Source organism: Phaseolus vulgaris, chromosome 2 (genome assembly GCF_000499845.2).
Source record: "Phaseolus vulgaris cultivar G19833 chromosome 2, P. vulgaris v2.0, whole genome shotgun sequence".
Classification (NCBI taxonomy): domain Eukaryota; kingdom Viridiplantae; phylum Streptophyta; class Magnoliopsida; order Fabales; family Fabaceae; genus Phaseolus; species Phaseolus vulgaris.
Genome location: NC_023758.2, coordinates 47,157,870 through 47,179,629, shown reverse-complemented (window position 1 = coordinate 47,179,629; position 21,760 = coordinate 47,157,870). Strand labels below are relative to the sequence as shown.

Below are 21,760 nucleotides of genomic sequence, written 5' to 3'. Positions count from 1 at the left end.
TTTATACAATAGAGTTTGATTTTTAGAAAATTAATGTGTGTTAGGACCGTATTAAAATTGTTATAAATTTAACAAATATTTTTTGAATTTGACACTTCACGAATACGTATTTTATAGGTGTCATACGAGTATCGGACACCCACACGAAGAGGAGTGTACGAGCTTGTAACATGTAAAACCTTCACAGTTAAAGAATAATAATGGAGGACATGAATGAATATTTTGAAGGTTGAATGACTTATAAGTAAATAAAAAAAAGGATAAAATGAACAATTTAGAAAAAAAAGGGGTGCAGTGGAGAAATATGCGCGGAAAGAAGAAGGAGTCCTTAACAAAATACTTTACAAGAACCACTCCTCTTCTAAACATTATTTCCGAAACAGAGTGCAGCGCGAGTAACAAACAAGCGGTGGCAAAGAATAGAAGGTGGTGGCGCCCACCAGAAATCGCGAACAAACACGTCATTTGTCTGAATTGAAAAGGCGTCGAATATGCGTTAAGAAAATGTGTTCAGTTCAAGAAACGATGATGATGATGATGATGATGAAGAAGAAGCATGTTGATATTTCAATTCAACAATGTCCATAGTATCCCTCACCCTCGCTAGAACTCATCACACTCCACATCTCTGAAACCCCTGCACCGCACCTGTTTGATCAACGATTCACGCCAATGAAGTGCTTTTCCTTGCCCTCACTCTCTGCTCCCACCTTCACCATCCTCCCTCAATGCGCTCTCACGGTTAGAGTTTCTCTGGCCAACTACAGATTCTCCCAATTGCATGAGACCGATTCCGTTATTCGCACAGTGGCGAGGACTCGCGCTGCTCGGAATGGCGGCGCTGTGGACACCGAAACCGCGGTGGTGGAAAAGCCGCAATTGGAGAGTCTCTTTCAAGTTTCCAGAGGCTACGCTTCCCCCTTCGGTGCCACCGTTCGAGACGGAGGGGTCAATTTCGCCATTTACTCTCTCAACGCATTCTCCGCCACTCTCTGTTTGTTTACTCTCTCCGATTTTCAGAATGTGAGTCACTCCTCTCTGCATCTCCCAATTTCCGAGAATGAGTTTAATAATCCAATTGTGGATTTGGATTCACGTTCGATGCTCTAAAATCACGTTAAAATGTTTGCATGTTTTGTTTCTTGTCCACGAAACGTTTCTAGGTCTCAACCTGAAGCAATTTAAGTAATAAATTTTATTCTGAGTTGTTGTAGTCTTAACTTGCTTTAGGAATAAATCACTTCACTTTAAAATCACTTTTATTCCAATTTAGTTCTGGGAAGGATCAACTAAATACACGCTAAAGCTTCTGAAAACGTAATTCGGTGTGAGTTTGTGGGTGTTGACAGTTCGAGTTTATTTGTTGCAGAATCGAGTGACGGAGTCTGTACCTCTTGATCCGTTGATAAATAAGACTGGAGGCATCTGGCATGTTTTCCTGAAAGGAGATTTTAGTGACATGCTTTATGGATACAAATTTGATGGCAAGTTTTCTCCTCTGGAGGGGCATTACTATGACTCTTCTCGTATAGTGTTGGACCCTTATGCAAAAGTTAGTTCCTCTGCAGTTTGCACTCTTCTTGTTTTGATTATTTTGTAAAATTGGAAAGCTGGTGAAGAGTGGGGCAACAAAACTCCATCTATTGATGTTTTTTTTGTGTTTTCTTTTTTAGTTATTGGAGTGGACCTAATCATATATTACCCATTTCTCTAGGCAGTAATAAGCAGAGGGGAGTTTGGGGCTTTGGGGCCTAATGGTAACTGCTGGCCCCAGATGGCTGGCATGGTACCTTCTGATCATGATGAGGTGCTTTATTTGTTTTAATGGTTTTTCGTTTGTACTGTAACTTTTTGGAAATTATATTTCACTTTTTATTCATGTTGTGCAACTTGTTTAGTTTGATTGGGAAGGAGATTTGCCTCTGAAGTATCCACAAAAGGATCTTGTTGTATATGAGATGCATGTGCGAGGGTTCACAAAGCATGAGTCGAGCAACACCAAGTTCCCTGGTACATATCTTGGTGTGGTGGAGAAGCTTGACCACTTAAAGGTGAAGTTTCTGATAATTTTTTAAGATAATTTGAAGAGTTCCTTGTGACACTTATACCAATCTTTATTATGTTAAAGTAGTCCAGTATTTTTTTTTAAAATTTTTTTGTTGAATCTAATAGATTGTGCATTTCTGAACTAATGGTAATGAAATCCTCAACGGTATAAGGAAAGAATTGTGTCTTTATCTAAGCCATAGACGTACTTTTCAGCAAGATAACACAATGCATGGTTTTAAATGAACTTGAATTGGAGTCATGGTCAGGGGTAGACAGGCATACTGTCATCTAGGTTCATCACCCATATTATTCTCCCATGCTGTTGAATCTACAATATTTTTTTTTCATGAGCTTGGTGTTTTACATTATTTGTTTTGCCTCTATATTGCGCTACTGCACAAAGCAGATATGAATGTATAAAATGTTTGCTAATCCATAGTGAAACTGTTTTCATTTGGCCTTATTTGTTTTTGCAGGAACTTGGGGTAAATTGTCTTGAATTAATGCCATGTCATGAATTCAATGAGCTGGAATACTCCAGTTACAATTCTGTACAAGGGGACTACAGGTAAGGGAGTTATTTTGTGGATGGAATACTTATTATTATCATTGACTTCTGGTTATATTGGAATCTTCTAGTCAGCTTCTAGTAGGGGTGATTTTAATAATCGGTTATAGAAGAATAACTATAAGCATAATTAACTGGTTATGACTTAACCAGTTAATTAAAAATGGGGATAAAATTAACACACGACAAGTGATTATTATAACTAAACCATAACCGGTTATGAACAATTATTAGTTGTGAAAAATGTACTAAATATAAAAAATATTTTTTGAAACCTGTTAGATATCCAGAACTGGCTATATAACTGGTTTAGGGATATATACCTGGTTATTTAGCTAGTTATATAGCCAGATTTTCATACTTCATTATAGTTTAGTTATAATAACCACTGGTCATATTGGGTATTATATGATTATGGTTAAGTTATTGAAATAACTTATCCATGAGTAGCCCTAACTTGTAGTCATATTTTGGTATTCATTTTTAAGATTGCTTTTTTAACCCCTGATGTCTCACATCTTGTGAAGTTCTATATCGTATTTTCTTTCCAATCTGATAGCTTATTTTGATTACTTCATGATTTCATTGAATGGTACATATGTGGCTCTTTAACAATTCTTTTTTTTTTTACTTCGCTTAGTGTTTATCTTAACTATATGATAATGCTATCCTTTGCTGTAGGGTCAATTTTTGGGGCTATTCAACCATCAATTTTTTCTCTCCAATGATCAGATACTCATCTGCAGGCATAAGAAATTGTGGCCGTGATGGGATTAATGAAATTAAATTCCTGATCAAAGAGGCACACAAACGAGGAATAGAGGTTACAAAAAATATATATTTTCATTCACTCGTTTCTGCTTCTTTTTTATTTTTAAATGAAATTATGATTTCATTGCTATTTTACTGCTTCAGGTTATCATGGATGTTGTTTTCAATCATACAGCTGAAGGGAATGAGGATGGTCCCATTATTTCTTTCAGAGGTGTTGACAACAGTATTTATTACATGGTAGCACCCAAGGTGAGTTCAATTTGCTCCCTGTTTCCTTTAGTAAGTTGGGGTTAAGACTGAATTTCTCTAGCAGAACTCAGCTCCTTGGATAAACAGAACAGTAATATACTATGAAAAATATGAAATAATTGCCAAATTACAGGGAAAATTCCCTTAGTCAGTCAAAAGACTACTGGACCATCTGTAATCCTCAAACACTCTACCGTGCCATTCCATTCCTCCTCCTTTAGTTTTCCTCTTCTTAATCATTAGCAGAACCCCTCTTCTTGTACTCCTCTGATGCCGCCTGTTCTCGCTGTTATTTTTTCTCTCTCCACAACCTCCTTTTTTTTCCAGCTTCTTTTTTCTCTCATATACTCGTAGGTCTTGATTATCAGGCCCAACTCCTTGACTCTCTTAGCTGATTCAACTGTCCCTTCCACTTTTTTCCTTCTCCTATTTACTGTAAATGGCCCATCAGTTAAAAAATTTCAAGCCTTGTAATCACTCAAAACTTTCCCATCGAGTAGGAAAAGGCTTTTGTTGTTGTTGGAAGAGGAAGAACTCAAATATTACACTTGAAGTTAGTATAATTATAAGAAGGGGATTCTTGGTAAAACTATTTCCAATTTTTCTGATATGAATAAAACTCTAATTTTGTTTAAGGTCTGCGTCTTTACTTCTTATAGATTGTAGTTAATTTTGCAGATTAGGTTTTTGTAGCTCTGAATATTTTCAATTTTTTTGAATTTCTTCTTGTAAGCTTTTTTTTCTTCTAATTCTAATTATATATCACGGTTAATGTAAATAGATTTAGTAGATCTACTTTTATGAATTTTTAGGGGGAGTTCTATAACTATTCTGGATGTGGGAACACATTCAATTGTAGCCATCCAGTTGTCCGGCAGTTTATAGTGGACTGCTTAAGGTATGATTTCAATGAATATGAAATATATTTCTCGTGGATATTTTTATAAATAATATTAAAACTCTTTCTGTATATTATATGTCTCAATTCTTGATTTAAAATCAGTTCTTTAAAGATTGTTGACTTTCATGCCTATGGGCGTTTCACTTATATAATTTAGGTTAACAATGCCATACCTTTTACTCTTATGCAGTACATGATTTATATTCTTTCAGTTTATTACAGTCTGGTGAGATTTGTTTCAACTGTTATTTACTTGGGTTTATTACAAGTTGCTAAATTGAAGATTTTACTTTTTTCTCTTGTGCAATAGATATTGGGTTACGGAAATGCATGTGGATGGTTTTCGCTTTGATCTTGCTTCCATTATGACCAGGAGTAGCAGGTAGTATATAGTGCATTGTTTCTAAAAATTTTCTGGAGACTGATATATCTTACTGTTTTTATTTCCTCTCCTTGCTTGTTACCAGTCTCTGGGATGCAACTAATGTATTTGGTGCTCCAATAGAAGGTGACTTGCTGACAACTGGAACCCCTCTAGGCAGTCCACCATTAATTGACTTGATCAGTAACGATCCTATACTTCGTGGAGTGAAGGTTTTCCAACTTAATTTTTTTTCAATCAATTGTGTACCTTTGTTTGTTATCAGTTTGTGGACATACAATGTATCCCTAATTCCATGCTTTCCAAAATAATTTTTGAAGTGTACCAAAGTAACATCTGAAATGAAGGAATCATTTTTAAGGTAATTTCCAAGAAATAAACAGATTTCACCAAAATGATAGTACGGACCCTGTTGGATTGGAAATTGGGATTTTCTGTAAGTTATCTGGGATTGTACATATAAATATGAGTATAGTTCAGTTGAAAAACCAATGATTCCAGTGGTTTGACCATAAAGTGGTATAATTTGTTAACAACCAAGCTGATTTCTAGTCTGGTTGAGAGTGGGATATTGCAGAGCACCTAGCACTAAACAATATAAAGTAGGATCTAGAAAGAGATCAGCCCCAAATTTAGATAATTTGCTATTAGAAACCACAGGGAAAGAAATGAATGAACTTTTTCCACATGTGCTTTGTGATGAGTCTCAAATGCATTTACTTTGAGTCAAAATAGAATGATCAGGTAAATATTTGATTTCAAGACCAAGAAAATAATTTAGATAACCAATTATTTGAGAGAAAAGGCTACATGGAGTTAAGCTACTAAATTAGAGCAATGGAGCTCCTAGTGATTATTATATCATCAACACATACTGAAGATTAACATGATCAAATGTTGGAATCCTCTTCAATGAGATAACATGGTGGAACTACCAGATTTACGACAAATCATTAAAACTTATCCGGTTTGATCTCCGATTCAACATGTTTCCTCCAATGGAGATAATTCAAACCATCAAGCTTCTCAATAATGAAGTTTTGAAAGGATTGTGATGCGGAAGCCATAGAGAGAAAATAAGACGTTTTGAAGAGAACCCGAATTTGTGAAAAAAAGTTGTCCGAATTTCTTTTAGCTCTAGATACCATGTAAAAGGAACTGAATGAGAGAGAAGTTTGTAACAAACTGAACTATACTCATCTTATTAACTTGTGAAAGAGGAAGCTTACAAGTGTATTTATAGCTAATTGCTTACAACAGAAGAGATAGTTGTTGTTTTATTGCATTGATACAAGAGATAGCTGTTGGCAATAAATAACTAACACCTCTAGCTATGTACATACAATATTTACATAGAAAATATAACTAAGTGATCTCTTATATAGGTATCAAAGTCATTGGTTCGTCTTGGTGACTGACTTAGACGAGTATGATATAAAGTGGGTGAAAAATTCTAGGTTTGTGGATTTCTTGTGTCGAAAGTCTTCCTGACTTGAGATGAATGTACTAATGTGAAAGAGACTGACACTAGAGGGTGAGATTGTTAGAGCCAAGTGTGAGTTAAAAGTTCCACATTGGATAAAAATGAACAAGAAGAGCAACATATAAGGAGAAAATATCCGCAAACCTATTGGCTTAAGGTTTTTGCTCATGGCTCATTGGTACCAAATCTCCTTGGTATATCCCCATTGAAAGATCTTAACACTAAGTACATACTCTAATATACTTAAGCTTTAGAACTTGTATCACAAGTGAAAGTCCATTGATTTAAATAGACGAATATACTATTGGGTAATTTAAAAAGAGATGAGCTAAACTGGTCATAGAAATTATTTAGGTGATTGAGCTGCTATTTGTTTTGCAATAGGTGCTAACTGTTGGTCTTTATTACCTTATCTCACCTTTGAATTAGAATGTCACAGGTTAAAGGCAGCTATTTAAAGTAGTGTTTCCTTCTAGGTGATGTGTACTGTCTTGCCTCACCCTCATCTATATTGTGTGCCTAACACAATTCACTGGACTTGGTCATGCTTTAGTATTTTGTTGGTTGATTGCAATCATCATTATCTGTTTTTTAGATTAGTTTTTCACTCATTTGGAAGCAGTTAGCTAACAGGCCAAGCTTCATAATTTTCTCTTATGTAGCTTATAGCTGAAGCCTGGGATGCTGGAGGCCTCTACCAAGTTGGCACTTTCCCTCACTGGGGTATTTGGTCAGAATGGAATGGGAAGGTCAGTGCAAACATAACTGTTGGATTCTAACCCTGTTATTTTGCTGTAACAAAAGCATTCAGTAGCACAGCTTGAAATAGACCTATCTTTTGGAAAAAGAGAACTTGATAACAAAAGACACAAATATCATAACAGCATCAGTTCTATTGCATCATATTATATGCATCCTGTTGTAGCCTATTTAAGTGAAACTGCAAGAATAATTGCATCAGGTTCCACTTTTATTGAAAATGACCTGGTTTTAAATTATATGAACTTGTCAACACTGAAATGCAGTTAAACTTTGTATGTAATTTATGTCTTCAATATTTATTTCCCGAATTTTAATTTATGACAGGATCTGCTATTTAATGAGTGGATCACTGTAAACTACACAAAAGTGTCATGCATGGCTTTTTTCAAATCAATCTTGAATAAAAGGTTGGACTATGAACTTGGCATAAATGTGGTCAATTATTTTTTCACTAAACTACAATGAATTCTCTCCTTTTCCAGACCAGTCTGCAATATGTACAATCAATTACTAGGACAACGGGAGAAATGGTCATATGTATGCATTTAATGAGAATATTCTTGATTTCCTTCACGCAAGCTAAAACGCTGAGAATTTAACCAAAGTCTATGAACTGTTTATCTTCAACCAAATGCTTTCACTCCTCTGCAAGCTCCCCCCAACCATGTTAATTCTTTGCTTTTCATTTATGTATGTTTCTTTAACCAATATGCTCACATATGTTCTGAATAAATACATGATCCACAAATTGTAAATTATACAGTGTATTTGTGGTGATGCGTATGAGTTATGAACTATCTAATGTTTTGCAGTATAGAGACACGGTGCGCCAGTTTATCAAGGGTACAGATGGCTTTGCTGGAGCATTTGCTGAATGCCTTTGTGGGAGTCCTAATTTATATCAGGTTTATTTGCTGTCTCATTTGACAACTACAACAATTGTTTCTTTTGTATATAAACTCCCACATATACTCTTACTATTGTGATAATTACTATTGATTTATTGTGTCATTATTATTTCAATGGGTCTGTTTTTTTTCCCAATTTGTACAGAAAACATCCTGTTTGGCTGTCTTCAGATTTGCTCGATACATATTTTGTTATCGCTCATGACATTAGTATTTATTTCAGCTAAATTTTGTATCTTTAGGTATTTTATTGCCATGTTCTTTTCTTGTGCCTTCTTCTTGCTTGTAGTGGAGATTACATTACTTGTATCTTTGGTCCAGGGAGGAGGAAGAAAACCGTGGAATAGTATTAACTTTGTATGTGCTCATGATGGGTTCACGCTAGCTGATTTGGTGACCTATACCAACAAGCATAATTTGTCAAATGGAGAAGACAATAATGATGGAGAAAATCATAATAATAGCTGGAACTGTGGACAGGTATATGTTTAGAAACCTGCTTCAGAGTTGCATTTAAAGTGTCTTCCTTTTACTTTTCCTTCCAATGAATGCAGGTTCTTCATCTCAATATTTTTTAAGCAACCTGAATGCCATTAATATTACAGTGTCCATGGAAAGATCTAAAGCCCAATATTCAGCAGTTATGAATTGGACGTACTAGATTTATGTAGATGAGTTGTAATATGTAGGTCAAAATTGTTCACAGAAAATGAATAAAAAGGCTCCATGGGGCTAATATAGTCTTTCTTTCATAGTAAGTCACAGATTTCATACTCACTGACAAACTTGTCCAGTGTACTCCCATCATTCTAAACTTTGCTTAGAATCCTTCTACAAAGCTTTTCTTGATTCTTCTTTCTCCACTTTCTCCATTAATTGTATGTATCATATGAACAGTGATGGATCCATAACTTTTCGTTTAGTAGGGGGCAAAGTAAAAATTTAGAATATAGAATAATATTTCAAGTTTTTACAACATAAGATAACGTCATGACATGATAAATTTTTTAAATACCTAAGCTTCTACAAATTACAATTATCCTGTACACATTTTCATATTATAAGAATGTTGTATGATTTTTGCGTTGTCAATACTATAAAAGAAATAGAAAGGTAAAGTGGTAAAATTAAACACTATTCTCTTTTATCTCTTATAACTTTTTACATTCATTTTAAAGGAATTGTCTAATGAATGCAAAATCACCAATTTTTTTAATCGACAAATATAAAAATTATTAAATATATTAAAGTAAAAAAATTGCTTTGTGGGGGAAACTGCCCCCGTACCTTGGAATGGGGATCAGCCATTGCTTATGAATGAGGTCCTTTAACTGCTATAGGACAATGTTTTCTAACTTCTGACCCATCATCATGTTTTCTATATGATTGTGTTTCTTACTACGAAAATATAGTGTGGCTACTGTCTGCTTGAAATAAAAGTTTGTTTAGATTGTGCACTAGGCTTTAAGTCCAGAAAATTTGCGTTCGCCCCATTTCCTGCCTGATATCTGCAGGGCCTTTACTGGGTTTTTAAGTTTTCTTCTATTACCCCCTATATGTTTATGCATTTCTACACTTACTGTTTATGGGGGTCCTTAAAACAACTTTTGCTCAAAGTATTAGAATATTTATGTAAAGTTACATGGATGAACTTTGTATTAAATGTTAATTCCATTTTTGTAACTAATGCAGGAGGGGGAGTTTGTCAGTACCTCAGTGAAGAAATTGAGGAAACGACAAATGCGGAATTTGTTTCTCTCTCTCATGGTTTCCCAGGTAAGGCCCAATTAACAGAATAGTTATTTTTCAAATTTTTTTGGACTGAAAGGACTTCTTTGTGTTGCATGTTAGTTAGTAATAAGTTTTGCTTTGTACATCTCTATATGGTGTGGAAGCACATATAAAGACTCATTTAAGGGTACTATAAAGTATTGTTTGCTACTTCAATAATTGGGGAATGTGGTAATTAGTTGGATTTTAAATATAATATGACTTTTATAAAGCAGATGGAGAAGCAATTAAAATGTAAACTTACTGTAGTTTAATGCTGTTGGCCTTTAATTGATCAAATTATTCTTTATTTATATATATGTTGGCATCCCGAATTCTGCTTACTGACTTTCAGTTTATTTTATCAGGGAGTTCCAATGATATATATGGGCGATGAATATGGACACACAAAAGGCGGAAACAACAATACCTATTGTCATGATAATTATGTGATCCTCTTATCTACTAAGAATTTTCAATGCACTCCCCACCATATATTCAATCCTATTGATTTCAACCTTTTTGCAGCTTAATTACTTCCAATGGGACAAAAAGGAAGAGTCCTCATCAGACTTTTTCAGATTTTGTTGCCTTGTGACTAAGTTTCGCCAGTAAGTACTTCTTCAGCTTAATTGCTTTCTGGTTGGACTTTTGCATTTTTCTCTTATTTCAACGTTATAATCCTGCAGGGAATGTGAATCGCTAGGCTTAGATGATTTCCCAACTTCAGAGAGGCTGCAGTGGCATGGTCATTTTCCTGGAATGCCAGACTGGTCCGAAACTAGCCGTTTTGTGGCTTTTACCTTGGTAAGATGATTTTGTTGGCCATATTGCTTTGTATAAGAATTGTTACTGGTGAAAGGCTATAAGAATCACATCTTAGGATCTATTTCTTTTAACCTTGGCCTATAAATGTGAAATTTGGACGTATTTCCAGTAACTAAACCTTGAGTCCGAGTTGAAGTCTACCAGAAAAACTCAGCATCTGGCAATGGCAGTATGTGCCTGCCTAGCTGGGTTGAGGAATAATTATGGTGCTTCTGTTGTAAGGACAAATAATGTACGGTTAGCAGTCTCCTCTGAACATTAAGATTGGCTGGCAGAACAAATATGGCGAGTTGACTTCAAACTCCTGTATGATTGTTTGCTACTTCTCTGGTTCCTATTTGAACACGTGAAGAAGAATTTATTCTTAGCCCCAATTTTGATTTTGAAAGTCCAAATAATCGAATGTGGTATATTGCCTCACGGTATAAAATATAGGCTGAGCTGCTCCTGGACTTAAACCAATACCCTCATACAAAGCTGTCAATGTCATGCTCAGATTAGCATCAGTAGAACTTTTAATCTCAGTTTTTTCATTTACTAGTATTTGTCTTAACGAGAATGTTAAATCCTATACGTTCTTTTATTGGAAACTTCACTAGTGACTAATACCCTTTTTTGGCATGAACTCGAATCCAGGTAGACTCGGTGAAGGGAGAGATTTACGTTGCTTTCAATATGAGTCATTTACCCTTCACAATTACATTGCCAGAGCGTCCTGGATACAGATGGGAACCTCTTGTAGATACCAGCAAGCCTATCCCATTTGATTTCCTCACCCCTGACCTTCCTGGAAGAGACATTGCTATACAACAGTATGCTCACTTTCTGGACGCCAATATGTATCCCATGCTTAGTTATTCCTCCATTATCCTCTTGCGCACTCCAGATCAAAATGCGTAGCTTGGAGAGTCCTGTTTCCTTATTATTATCAGCTTCTAAATATATTTCTGTTCCTAGTATAACCATAAAAGAAATCGTTCGTTCGGTACATAAAGAATAAAGCATGCATCCAAAATTTTCTTCAGTTTACAAAGGAAAGGAAACAATAAGGAGAAGAAAAAGCTGTTAGTGGTGTAATTATACGATGATGGAAAAGTGCAATATATTTGAGTGAGTTTGCTCCATGCTTTTGTAATGCCTTTCACCCAGAGTGCCCAAAGTGTAAAGGCATGTCATTGGCCCTAAATTGGCCTCCCTTTTTTTATTGTTAATTGTCCTTTTAATCTCTAAAACGATTACACGCAATGTGTCCAAGATCTCCATTAAATGTTCTAATTTATAACTTCTGAAGCATGAGTTGCATATTATTTCATGTAAAGCCACATCAACACAGGGTAACAATTGACGAGTGTCTTTCCATGAGAAGGTTGAGATATGTTGATAAAATAGTAAATTTAATGGGTTCATATGCAAGGCATCATGGTTTTTATTTTGCCTTATTGTTTTAGGTGGCGTGTGTTGATATCCAGACTTGTAGCATTGAAAAGTACAAAATAAAAATATGGATAGTATTCAAAATTATGAAAAAATAGAGAAGTTTAATGGTAAGATATTTGACCCAACGACGTCATTCTCTTTGAATTTTTTTATCAACAATTGTGAGTTGTCCAAGTTTGAGAAAAAGTGAAAGTATATTAAAGTGATTCAAGACATTAGATACAGCAAATGGAAAAAAATTAGTCATGGGCATTTGGTAATTATCAATGCCAAGGAATTACCTAATGCGTACTCGAGAAGGAAGATGGTGTCTGCAGAAAAGAAAAGAAAGTCATTTAAATCGGAGAAGTGTATCAACGCATATTTTGCTATTTTTTTTATTGACCAAAATTTGTTAAAAAATGTAAACTTTAATCAGTTATAATAAAATATTTAGAACAACATATTTACTAACATTTTTCTTATTAACATAGTAAAGTCGTATCGTATAATGAGGTTATTCAAGTATTAGATGAAAATAACACCACCCATATTAGTCATTATCTTTTGTTTAAATTCAGCAAAAGCAATGCTATCATCTTTTCCTTTTTTTCTCTTCTTCAGTGTAAACAATTTGTTAACGTCTCTTATCTAATATTAATATGAATGTACGATGGAAAATTCAATAAGAAATATCCGTGATTTTCTTTTCTGTTCAAGAAACTTAAAAACTATGTATTCTTATTAAAAATAATTAAATACAATTTTCTTTTTATTTTTAAAAATACTCCTTGCAATTTAATATCTTTTTACTTTAAAATCACTGATATATTTTATTAATCGACGATCAAGTTAAAATATAAAAATTATATAGTCATGTATGACGTGACAGCGAGAATAAATCATCTTACGTCCCTGATTCAGAATGAAAGACTATAAAACATTTTCAAAATTAAAATTAAAACCTTGTTTATTCATCAAATAACTAAAATTTTAGTAGAAATGCCTTTTAAAAAAAACCAGTTATCACGTAATAAAATAACTTAATTATCATAATAATTTTTTAAGATTCTCAATCATCAATACAGTGATAATTATACGCTTAAGACGATGACGGGTTCCTAAAAAAACATGATAATTGGTGTATTTTTAAAATTTAGTTTTTATTCTTTGAATATTTAATAATTTTTGGAGATTATAATAAATTTAGAAAGTAAATATTTTAAATGAAATAATCATTTTCAGTTCAAATATTATTTAACGTTTTTATCTAACAGGAAAATAAATATATAAAATTAAGAAGGATCATGACACGTGGATTGAGAAGTGGTGTCAGGTGTGGAGGGTTTAGGAATGTAAAGGTAAACACTGAAGAATTCCAGAAAAATCTAGACCCCACTCCATAAATACCACTCCCTCCCTTCTTCACCAAACCATAACACAACAAACCCAAAATCCCACTACCTTGCACAATAATCTTCGTCGCTGATTCTACTCGTTGGTTTCGTTCCTTAGCTTCACATCTCCATGGCGCTACACAGATTCTTGAAGAGGAAAGGTGAAGTAAACGATGATTTCCCTCTCTGTTCTCCCGCCACCAAGATTCGCCGTCTCGTTAGTGCTTCCTCTCTCAATTTTTCGCCATTTGCAACTAACCTAACTTTTTTTTTTAACTAGTCGATTCCGTTTGCATCGTTTCAGGATGCCGAGTTGCCGCCAATTGTCGAAGAAGACGAACCGTTACCGTCGCCGTCTCCGTCTCCTAACGATGAGAGAGCTCTCGTGCTTTTCAAACCTGTCGCTCATTCCCCTTCCACTTTCTCATTCACCGTCGATTCTGACCTTATCAATGGAATTACGAACAGTAAGTGTTTTCTTCCGTTGATTTAGTTCGATAAAATGTGTTTTAGGTTTTTCAATTCTCAATTAAAACTCGTTTTAGGTTTTTGATAATATTGATTTTAGTGCTTGCAATTTTATAATAGATGATTTTCATTCCTCTTTATGATACTTAGGATGCTAGATTAAGAGACGAAGTTCACCCATTATGACTCATACGAAAATCCTTTTAGCCAGAGGTTATCGAATGCATTTTTTCTTTCTTACCATTGTCTTTCAATCGGAATTGTTTGAAATTTAAATTTAATTGCATCCTCGGCTAGAATTAAGTGCATTGAAGATCGCGACCTAGTTTCTTATCAGGGAGGTACATGAGTATCAAATTTTTTGTCGTTTTGAAAATGTAGAGGTTAAGACTAACGTTGACTGTAAATTGAGGATGTCAAACCTAAAACACAATCGATCTAATTTACTTTTGCCATTTTATTTACTAGTGTTCTTAATTGAGATATCATCATTCTAATTGATAACTGATCAAATTATTGTTAATATTATTGCAGACCAATATCTCGTGTCCAAACTGGGTGATGGCTTTGTGACAGGGTTACAGTCACGTGATAAGGTTAATGATGAATTGGCTCTCGTGCCTTGGGTACCTTCTCCTTCTTACCAGTCCTCCTCTGTTCATGATATTGACGACTCAAATACCGAGTTGATGGAAGCTGATGAAATGGAAGAAGGTGTGGGTTCTATGATGATGGATATTGAACAAGAAGGTGACACTGGCATTGACCCTAAAACTTTCACATCAAACATTCACTACCCAACAACACACTCTGGAATTACAGAGGGATTCCAGCAACACTGCTTGTTTCCTCACCTTCCTCACAACACCTCAACTCCCATCACTTGGACCCGCTGAGATTTGTTTGTTACATACCACTTACTATCTTTATACCACTTACTATCTTCTTTGATGATAAGCAAGTTTTTCCCGTATTTAGGATAAGGGTTAGTAGACTAGACTGAACCCGTTAGTTGTAGTTTTCTTTTGCCCTATGGGAAACTCTCTCATCTTCTGCAAGAGGCCATTCAAGTGTCGCAAAGAAAGGAAAATGAATGTGTATAATGTTTTTTGTCGCCACTTCTATGAATTGCGTTTCTTTTTTCCAATTTCCAATTGCTGGCGAAGGGATGATCTTTAGTGTGTAAACTGTAAACCACAAGATCGACGATGAAGTAACGATGACTGTGAATCAACAAGTTAAAATTTTAGGGTTTGGAAAAAATTTATTATTGGTTACTCTGCTTCTTGATTTTTAGGTTTTGTTTTATTTCTAACTTCGTTAAATATGAATATCTTTTTATATCAAGACTTATATTCCGTTGAGATTTTAAATAGAAATAATTGAAACTATAATTTAAAGATTTAAATTTCTGAAAATAGAATATAATTAAAATTGGCTATTTTAATTATTGTAATTATTTTAACTTTATCTCCTAAATTTGTAATATCTGAACTTTTCTTTTGACAATTTATATCTAATTGCTTATACTATTTTTGTTATTACTAAAATTAGAATATTTATCTTAAAAATGATCTCAATTATAGAAAGATATAATTTTCTACCATATTTCTTAACAAGGTGTATGTTTTTATTTTAAAGAAGAGCTAGATTAGAAGGCCATAGTAGATAGAATATGTAATAGGAGCCTTCGTATTGCTATTTTTATCGTATTATTGCTACTACTACTGTCACACTACAATTCATATTATTGGCAGTATTATTAGTTTTATCATTTTGGTTATCCACGTCATGGTAATAACTACTTGTCATGATTTTTTTATCATTATTTTTTATTAATATTATTGTTACAAGTTTATTATTATTGTATCATTATCGTGGTTATTATTGTCACCATTATAGCTTATTATTGTGTTATTCACCAAATATTTATCAAATAATCATCTTTATTTCATTGAATTGTTATTTTATTATATGTATCGAGATCTTTATTCATAGATTATAAAGACTAATTATCCTATTAAGTTGTTATCTTATTATATGTATCGAGATCTTTATTGATAGAATGTAAATACTACTGTTCAATTATAATTTGTTCTTTAGTTTTGTCCTATGTTTATTTTTACTGCCTTTGCCTTTTCAATTATATGGTTGTTATTGTTTTTATCACTATTATTATCTTTTTATCATCATTTGGCCACCGCTGTCATTATTATTGATAATATGATTGTCATTATTATTATTCTTTCTGAAGAGTTTTAATTAGAGATCTCCCTAAAAAGCAGATTAATGAGTTCATATATATTTGTTAACCTATTATAGTAGTTAATTGTGTTAGTAAAGGGAGTTAAATAGGTCATTTGTGTACATATACATTCAATCAATAATAAAGAAATTATATTTCTTCCGTTTCTAATTTTTTTATGGTAAGGTCTTCCTTTTTGTAATCTGATCTAAGTGCATTTATTAAGCCACTCCATTAGTTTCATCACTACTTTTATTTTGTTCCTATTAAAAATTATTTTTATATTCTAATTCTTTGCATAACGTAGACATAAACTAACTTTAACTGTGTAAAATTAAAACGGTTTTGAACTAGAATTTTGGTTCAAGTTTTAAGGTATACTCAATCTAGTTTTTTATGCTAAACATCAAGTTAACTGATGGCGATTTAATTAAGGATCAAACTAACAATAAATAGCAACTTCAAAGATTAAACTGAATTATTCAATAATATTAATTGTTAAGGATTTATTTAACATATTGTAGTTACCACACAGAAAAACTATTGTAATAGTCTTCACTAAACTAATAACAACCGCCAAAATTGGAATTACCTTTTAAATCGACTAATACCTATCCATTTTATAATAAATGTCATTTTAGTAAAAAAAAATATTGCCATTTTACAATACGAAAATATTCACTCAAATATTTCTCTAAATTTTAGGAGAATTTATCAGTTTCCTTAGTTATTGTAATATTTTTACATAATATCAACAGGTTTTCTGATATAGACTTGCTAAATACCCATACTTAAGCCCCTAAGAACGGTACAGATATAAAAAAAAAAATAAGCTGCTGTCATTTCCTTTTATTGGTTCATGTATAAAAAATAATGGAACAGGTTTTCCACATTCAAATCAAAATAACTCTGCAGAGTAGAAATAAATAAAGAAAGCCATTAGTGATGCGTATAACTTCTGATAGTCACAATATACTACTATCAGAGTAAGGAATCTGCAATTGGGTACACTAAAAACACCAAAACCACAGAAAAACCAAATGGCATAAAACTAGTGAACAAACCACATGGATGGCTTTCAGCTGGAAAAAAAAAACAAAAACAAAACATCAGGGCATTAAAGTACATCGGTATTCCTGAGTTATGGCCACTCCTACGTCATACACACTCTGCAGTATTTGTCCTTCACAAAGTATGGATTCATGCTGTATGTAGCATTTTTGTGACAGGGCCAAGCTTTAAGAGCAGTACCAAACTAACGTGCAAGATCACATTCTATACACAATCTAGTCTCCAGAGACAAATTTTTTCTCTTCATAGTATCTCTGCTCACTCCTAGCTTTCTTAGCATTGCGTTTCTGCATCAGACAAGAATACAAGGCAGATATTAGAGGATGAAACATCTATCATAATTTTGAAAAGGAAAAGCAAAAGGGACAAAAGCTCCAATAGGTGAACTTCTTTAGTCAAAATATAGGAACTGATAAAACCATAAGCCGGTTAATACAAAACCCACTACAAGTTTATCTCAACACACACATATAACAGTTTCAATTTCAAATGCTTCAGTAGTATGTGCATGACTCTTGGCTGGTTCATGTCAGACCCCATCAACTGGAGTACAATTCAGGAATGTGAAATAGTTTTTTAATGAATTTTTACTTTGAGAGGTGAAACTATGCACTTGTGAAGAATTATAAAACTAACAGCACCTTTGACAAATTCAATAGTGGCCTAATGTATTAGAATAACCGATTAACTATGTCATAAAAATATTGAAGGTTAGTCAAATATTGAGAAGCAAAAATGGAAATAAAAATTTGTATTGAAGAAATTACCACGTAAGCTTCATGATTAGCCATTATCCTTTGAGCTACAGTGGCAGTAGTAATATCTTTTGGGCTTTCCAGTAAACGGAATATTCCCATGATCTTAGGGACCTCATATGGATCTTGTTCACACTGCATGTTAAAACTTGTTCAGTAATATGTGAAAATAGGAAAATGATATCGTATCCCAAGTGAGAACTGGAAACTGCGGCACACTTACATTTAATGACTTCTCAGCAACAGTACCATGCACAACTAGTGAGATATTGAAAGTGGTTATCTGTTTGATTCCAAAATAAACATCGTCATAATGAAAATATACAATAAATTCAAATCATGTGCAACAACTCTTCAGATGCAGCTATGAATGTGTTAAAAAAAAATAGACCTCATGATAATGAAAATATCCAGTCGGTTCAAATTACCAAAAAATTTGTATTTGCAGTGTATGTGTTTTAAAATAATACAAATGAAGTTTCACGAAACCACAAGTCAATGCATCAAGAACAATTTCAAAAAGAAATGGTAAAACTACTTAAATCAGATCCAGAAAATGTAGAATGAGAGACTTACCATGTCCTTTGTAATTTCCCATGGTGAACCAATGATAACTTCATCAACATAACGACAAGCTAACACACTAAGGCTACGCTCATGCAGATGCATGATTGGATAGTGATTTCCTCTATGCTCACTGCAGAAAAGTTGTTAGTTTCTTATCGATCATTAACACCGTCACCAGGATAATACTCGTATTCAATGGTAAATATATACCTCACGGTCTCATCTGAGTGGATTCCAACAAGAAGAAAATCTCCAAGCTCCCTAGCCCTCTTAAGTATCTGAAAGAACACGGAAAATAAATAAGACAACAAATAAATAAAATGGCACCAGCATGATTGAACATGTCATGAGCTTCAGCAGTCAACTGAAATGATAATACATTACAACCAATAAAATATTTATCTGTACCTCAACATGGCCTGCGTGGAAGAGATCAAATGCCCCGTCAATGTATACAATACGTGCATTTGGTCCAGGACCCTAAAATAAGATGACGTGACAATGAATAAATCACATAAAAAAGCTCTGCAGACTGTAACAAATAAGACAAATTGCTTCCAACTTGAACCCTTTCATTGTCAAGTAATTTAAATAATTTTTGTTGCATTAAGTAAATCCATGTAAATCTTGGTATGGTTTAGTGTAGCTTTTAAAGAAACAGCAGGAATATTTTCAACTAAAAATCACCAGAGAAAATTGTGAAACAAATGTGTTCTTTGAAAGAATAGACATGACACAGGCAACCAAAAATACCTTGCCATTTGAAAACTGCACAATACGTCGGGAAGTTGGTAGAAATTGGGCTATGTGGGAAGCCTTTGACTGGTCTTCTTCTTGAGGTTTTACCTCACACCCGTTATGATCTTCACAACTTTTTTCATTTCTTAAAGAAGACAGTATTCTTCCTGTATAAAAAGCATTGTTAAATCCAATACATATTATTAGCTTAATGATTTATGAAAATCGTTCAAGCCCCAACATTAGAGAACTTCAGCAGCAATATTTTTCATCTAAAGAACAACAACTTCAGACACACACATATCACACCAGATTTTTCCTGCAAGCCTATTTCCCCTCAGCAGATGATGTCATAGTTTATAGAACTCGTGGATGAATGTTGATATGATATGAATAGAAGCTTAGTACCTACGATATCTGTACTGGAAACTCCTTCAGTACGCTTAATTTGCTTGTAACGACCAGCTTTCTTTGCTGCAGCATATGCATCTGTTCCGTCTGGAAGCAGGCACGGATCATCACCGTGTATGACATAGTCAATTTTGTATTCATGAAAGAGACGATTCAAGAATTGCTCAGTGATTGCATAAGGAGCATCAGTTATGACCTCATCCACCCATTTCAATCCACTGACAAGGACCAGCCTGGAAGATAATCCATAATTCAGTTTTCAGAATCACCAATACAAAAGCAGAGGCACGAATACATCACTTTGAGAATTGAAAAGACTATACAACATCAAATTTTATACCTCTCAGACATAGACAAAACGGGTGGTCCTTTAGTGGCAGCGATCTCCTCATCACTCACAAGACCCACAACCAATTCATCTCCTAGAGCCTTTGCTTGTCTGAGAGCATTGGCATGGCCATAATGCATCAGATCAAAACATCCATCCATGTAAACCCGAATGCGCCTCTTCCCCGATTTCTTCTTGTGGAAAATCCCCAAATTAGACCAAGAACATGGCAGTGACAAATAAGGAACACCAATCCCACCAAAGTAGCTGCTTGACAAGCCCAGCAAGGCTGCTGTAACCATTAGACCACCAAACACACGGGGGTAGTAGTTTACCCCCTCCCAAATCCAACTGTTGTTTTCGTAATCCATGTCCTTTTTTTTATTTACTTCTTTTTCCTTTTTTTTCTCAGAAATTTGTTATTATGAGGAGGCACAGACCTGCAACCAACCATCGTGTCAAAACAGAATCAAATCCATTTTATTCTCACAAAATTCCTCCTAACATGTACACTCCCCATGCCCAATTCCCTCTAACATTACGGAGAAAATTATGCTTCACAAATGCAAAGAAAAATGTTCAATTGCCACCCCCAACCAAATTAAACAACAATTTGCATGCAAAACCCATATGGAAAACATGAAAATTAAGAATTGGGGCATTAACATATCCCTGATCTAGCTCATGGCAACCACAAAAATGCAGCTTTGCCGAAATGAAACTAAGAGTTAGAACGAATCTTCGATAGCGTACGCAGATTCAAAATAAATACAAATTGAGAAATAACGAAAACCCACCTGAGATCCTGTATAAAACGAGAGAATTGAGGAGTAACAAAGCGCGAAAAATGAAGATGGTACGGGATGCATCAGCCGAAAGCAAAAAAAAACGAATATAGATGGAAGAAACAAAACAAGAGATCGAATCTGAACCTTTTTTTCGTTGCTTTTTCCTTCCCTTTGTGTCTGTGTCTCCTCGCTCCTTCTCTCTCCTCCTTTGATTCGTATGGAGGAAAGCTAGTGGTAGTTTTTTGGTTTGCAACAAAACTTTGTCTGAAACAAAATAAGCGTTTCTTTTTCTAAACACATATTAAATAGCAGAAATATAAATATCGCAAACTTAGCACTCAATTATATACCTCGCAAACTTAACACTCAATTATATACCTCCAATTACTTTTTTACTCCTTCATTCATTCTTCTAGAAAACCAATTCATTTATTTTCTTCCAATTAAAATTAAAATACCATTTAGTTAGAAATGAAATATCTCATATATCTGATTTAAGCATTGGTCCCACGAGTGGAACCCTCCTCTCATATGTGTGGTTGTGCTTAAATAGTTGTCTCCTGGTACAAACTTTAGGGACTATACTAATTGTGTGTTGCTTCTGTGCTTTCTATTTCTCCTTTTCACAATTTTTTTTTTCTATCCAGTTAGTCAATTGAACCCGTGATTTCAATGCATGTTTAACCACGTGGCTGTTCCTCTCTAATAAAATATTACATTTTTTAATTTTTAGTTTTACGTACGTTTGTTATCAAGTTGAACACTGGTAAATTATATTATATTTATGAAATAAATGTTTAAAATATACTAACGGACATTAAATTGTTATAGTTTATTTTAGGTTAGAAAATATCAAATTTCGCTTAAATTTAAGATATACAAACTTTAAATTTAAAAATACA

General features: G+C 33.9%; 3 protein-coding genes across 4 annotated transcripts; 2 read left to right on the top strand and 1 right to left on the bottom strand.

The window, feature by feature from the left end:
- The first annotated feature begins 286 nt into the window (after positions 1–286).
- Positions 287–11,964, top strand: LOC137812782 (isoamylase 1, chloroplastic). The gene is made up of 18 exons (XM_068614980.1): positions 287–1,023; positions 1,370–1,552; positions 1,715–1,807; positions 1,899–2,051; positions 2,526–2,617; positions 3,299–3,440; positions 3,533–3,640; positions 4,453–4,538; positions 4,852–4,923; positions 5,009–5,135; positions 7,069–7,155; positions 7,981–8,073; positions 8,398–8,556; positions 9,769–9,852; positions 10,215–10,295; positions 10,375–10,457; positions 10,536–10,653; positions 11,311–11,964. The coding sequence occupies exons 1-18, from the start codon at positions 673–675 to the stop codon at positions 11,572–11,574; spliced, it is 2,376 nt and encodes a 791-aa protein (XP_068471081.1). The 5' UTR covers positions 287–672; the 3' UTR covers positions 11,575–11,964.
- A 1,440-nt stretch (positions 11,965–13,404) lies between these two features.
- On the top strand, positions 13,405–15,073 carry LOC137812781 (uncharacterized). The gene is made up of 3 exons (XM_068614978.1): positions 13,405–13,704; positions 13,792–13,954; positions 14,490–15,073. The coding sequence occupies exons 1-3, from the start codon at positions 13,618–13,620 to the stop codon at positions 14,849–14,851; spliced, it is 612 nt and encodes a 203-aa protein (XP_068471079.1). The 5' UTR covers positions 13,405–13,617; the 3' UTR covers positions 14,852–15,073.
- Positions 15,074–17,117: 2,044 nt separating this feature from the next.
- On the bottom strand, positions 17,118–21,380 carry LOC137812778 (ethanolamine-phosphate cytidylyltransferase-like). 2 transcript variants are annotated; one of them, XM_068614974.1, is made up of 10 exons: positions 21,003–21,380; positions 20,083–20,510; positions 19,740–19,975; positions 19,347–19,498; positions 19,002–19,073; positions 18,804–18,871; positions 18,603–18,723; positions 18,250–18,309; positions 18,039–18,161; positions 17,118–17,558 (listed from the first exon to the last, which is right to left on the bottom strand). In XM_068614974.1, exons 2-10 carry the CDS (start codon positions 20,439–20,441, stop codon positions 17,487–17,489), a joined length of 1,263 nt encoding a protein of 420 aa, XP_068471075.1. In that variant the 5' UTR covers positions 20,442–20,510; positions 21,003–21,380; the 3' UTR covers positions 17,118–17,486. The 2 variants fall into 2 exon arrangements, with proteins under 2 accessions (XP_068471075.1, XP_068471076.1); XM_068614975.1 differs by having other exon boundaries at positions 20,868–21,028.
- Positions 21,381–21,760: the final 380 nt, after the last annotated feature.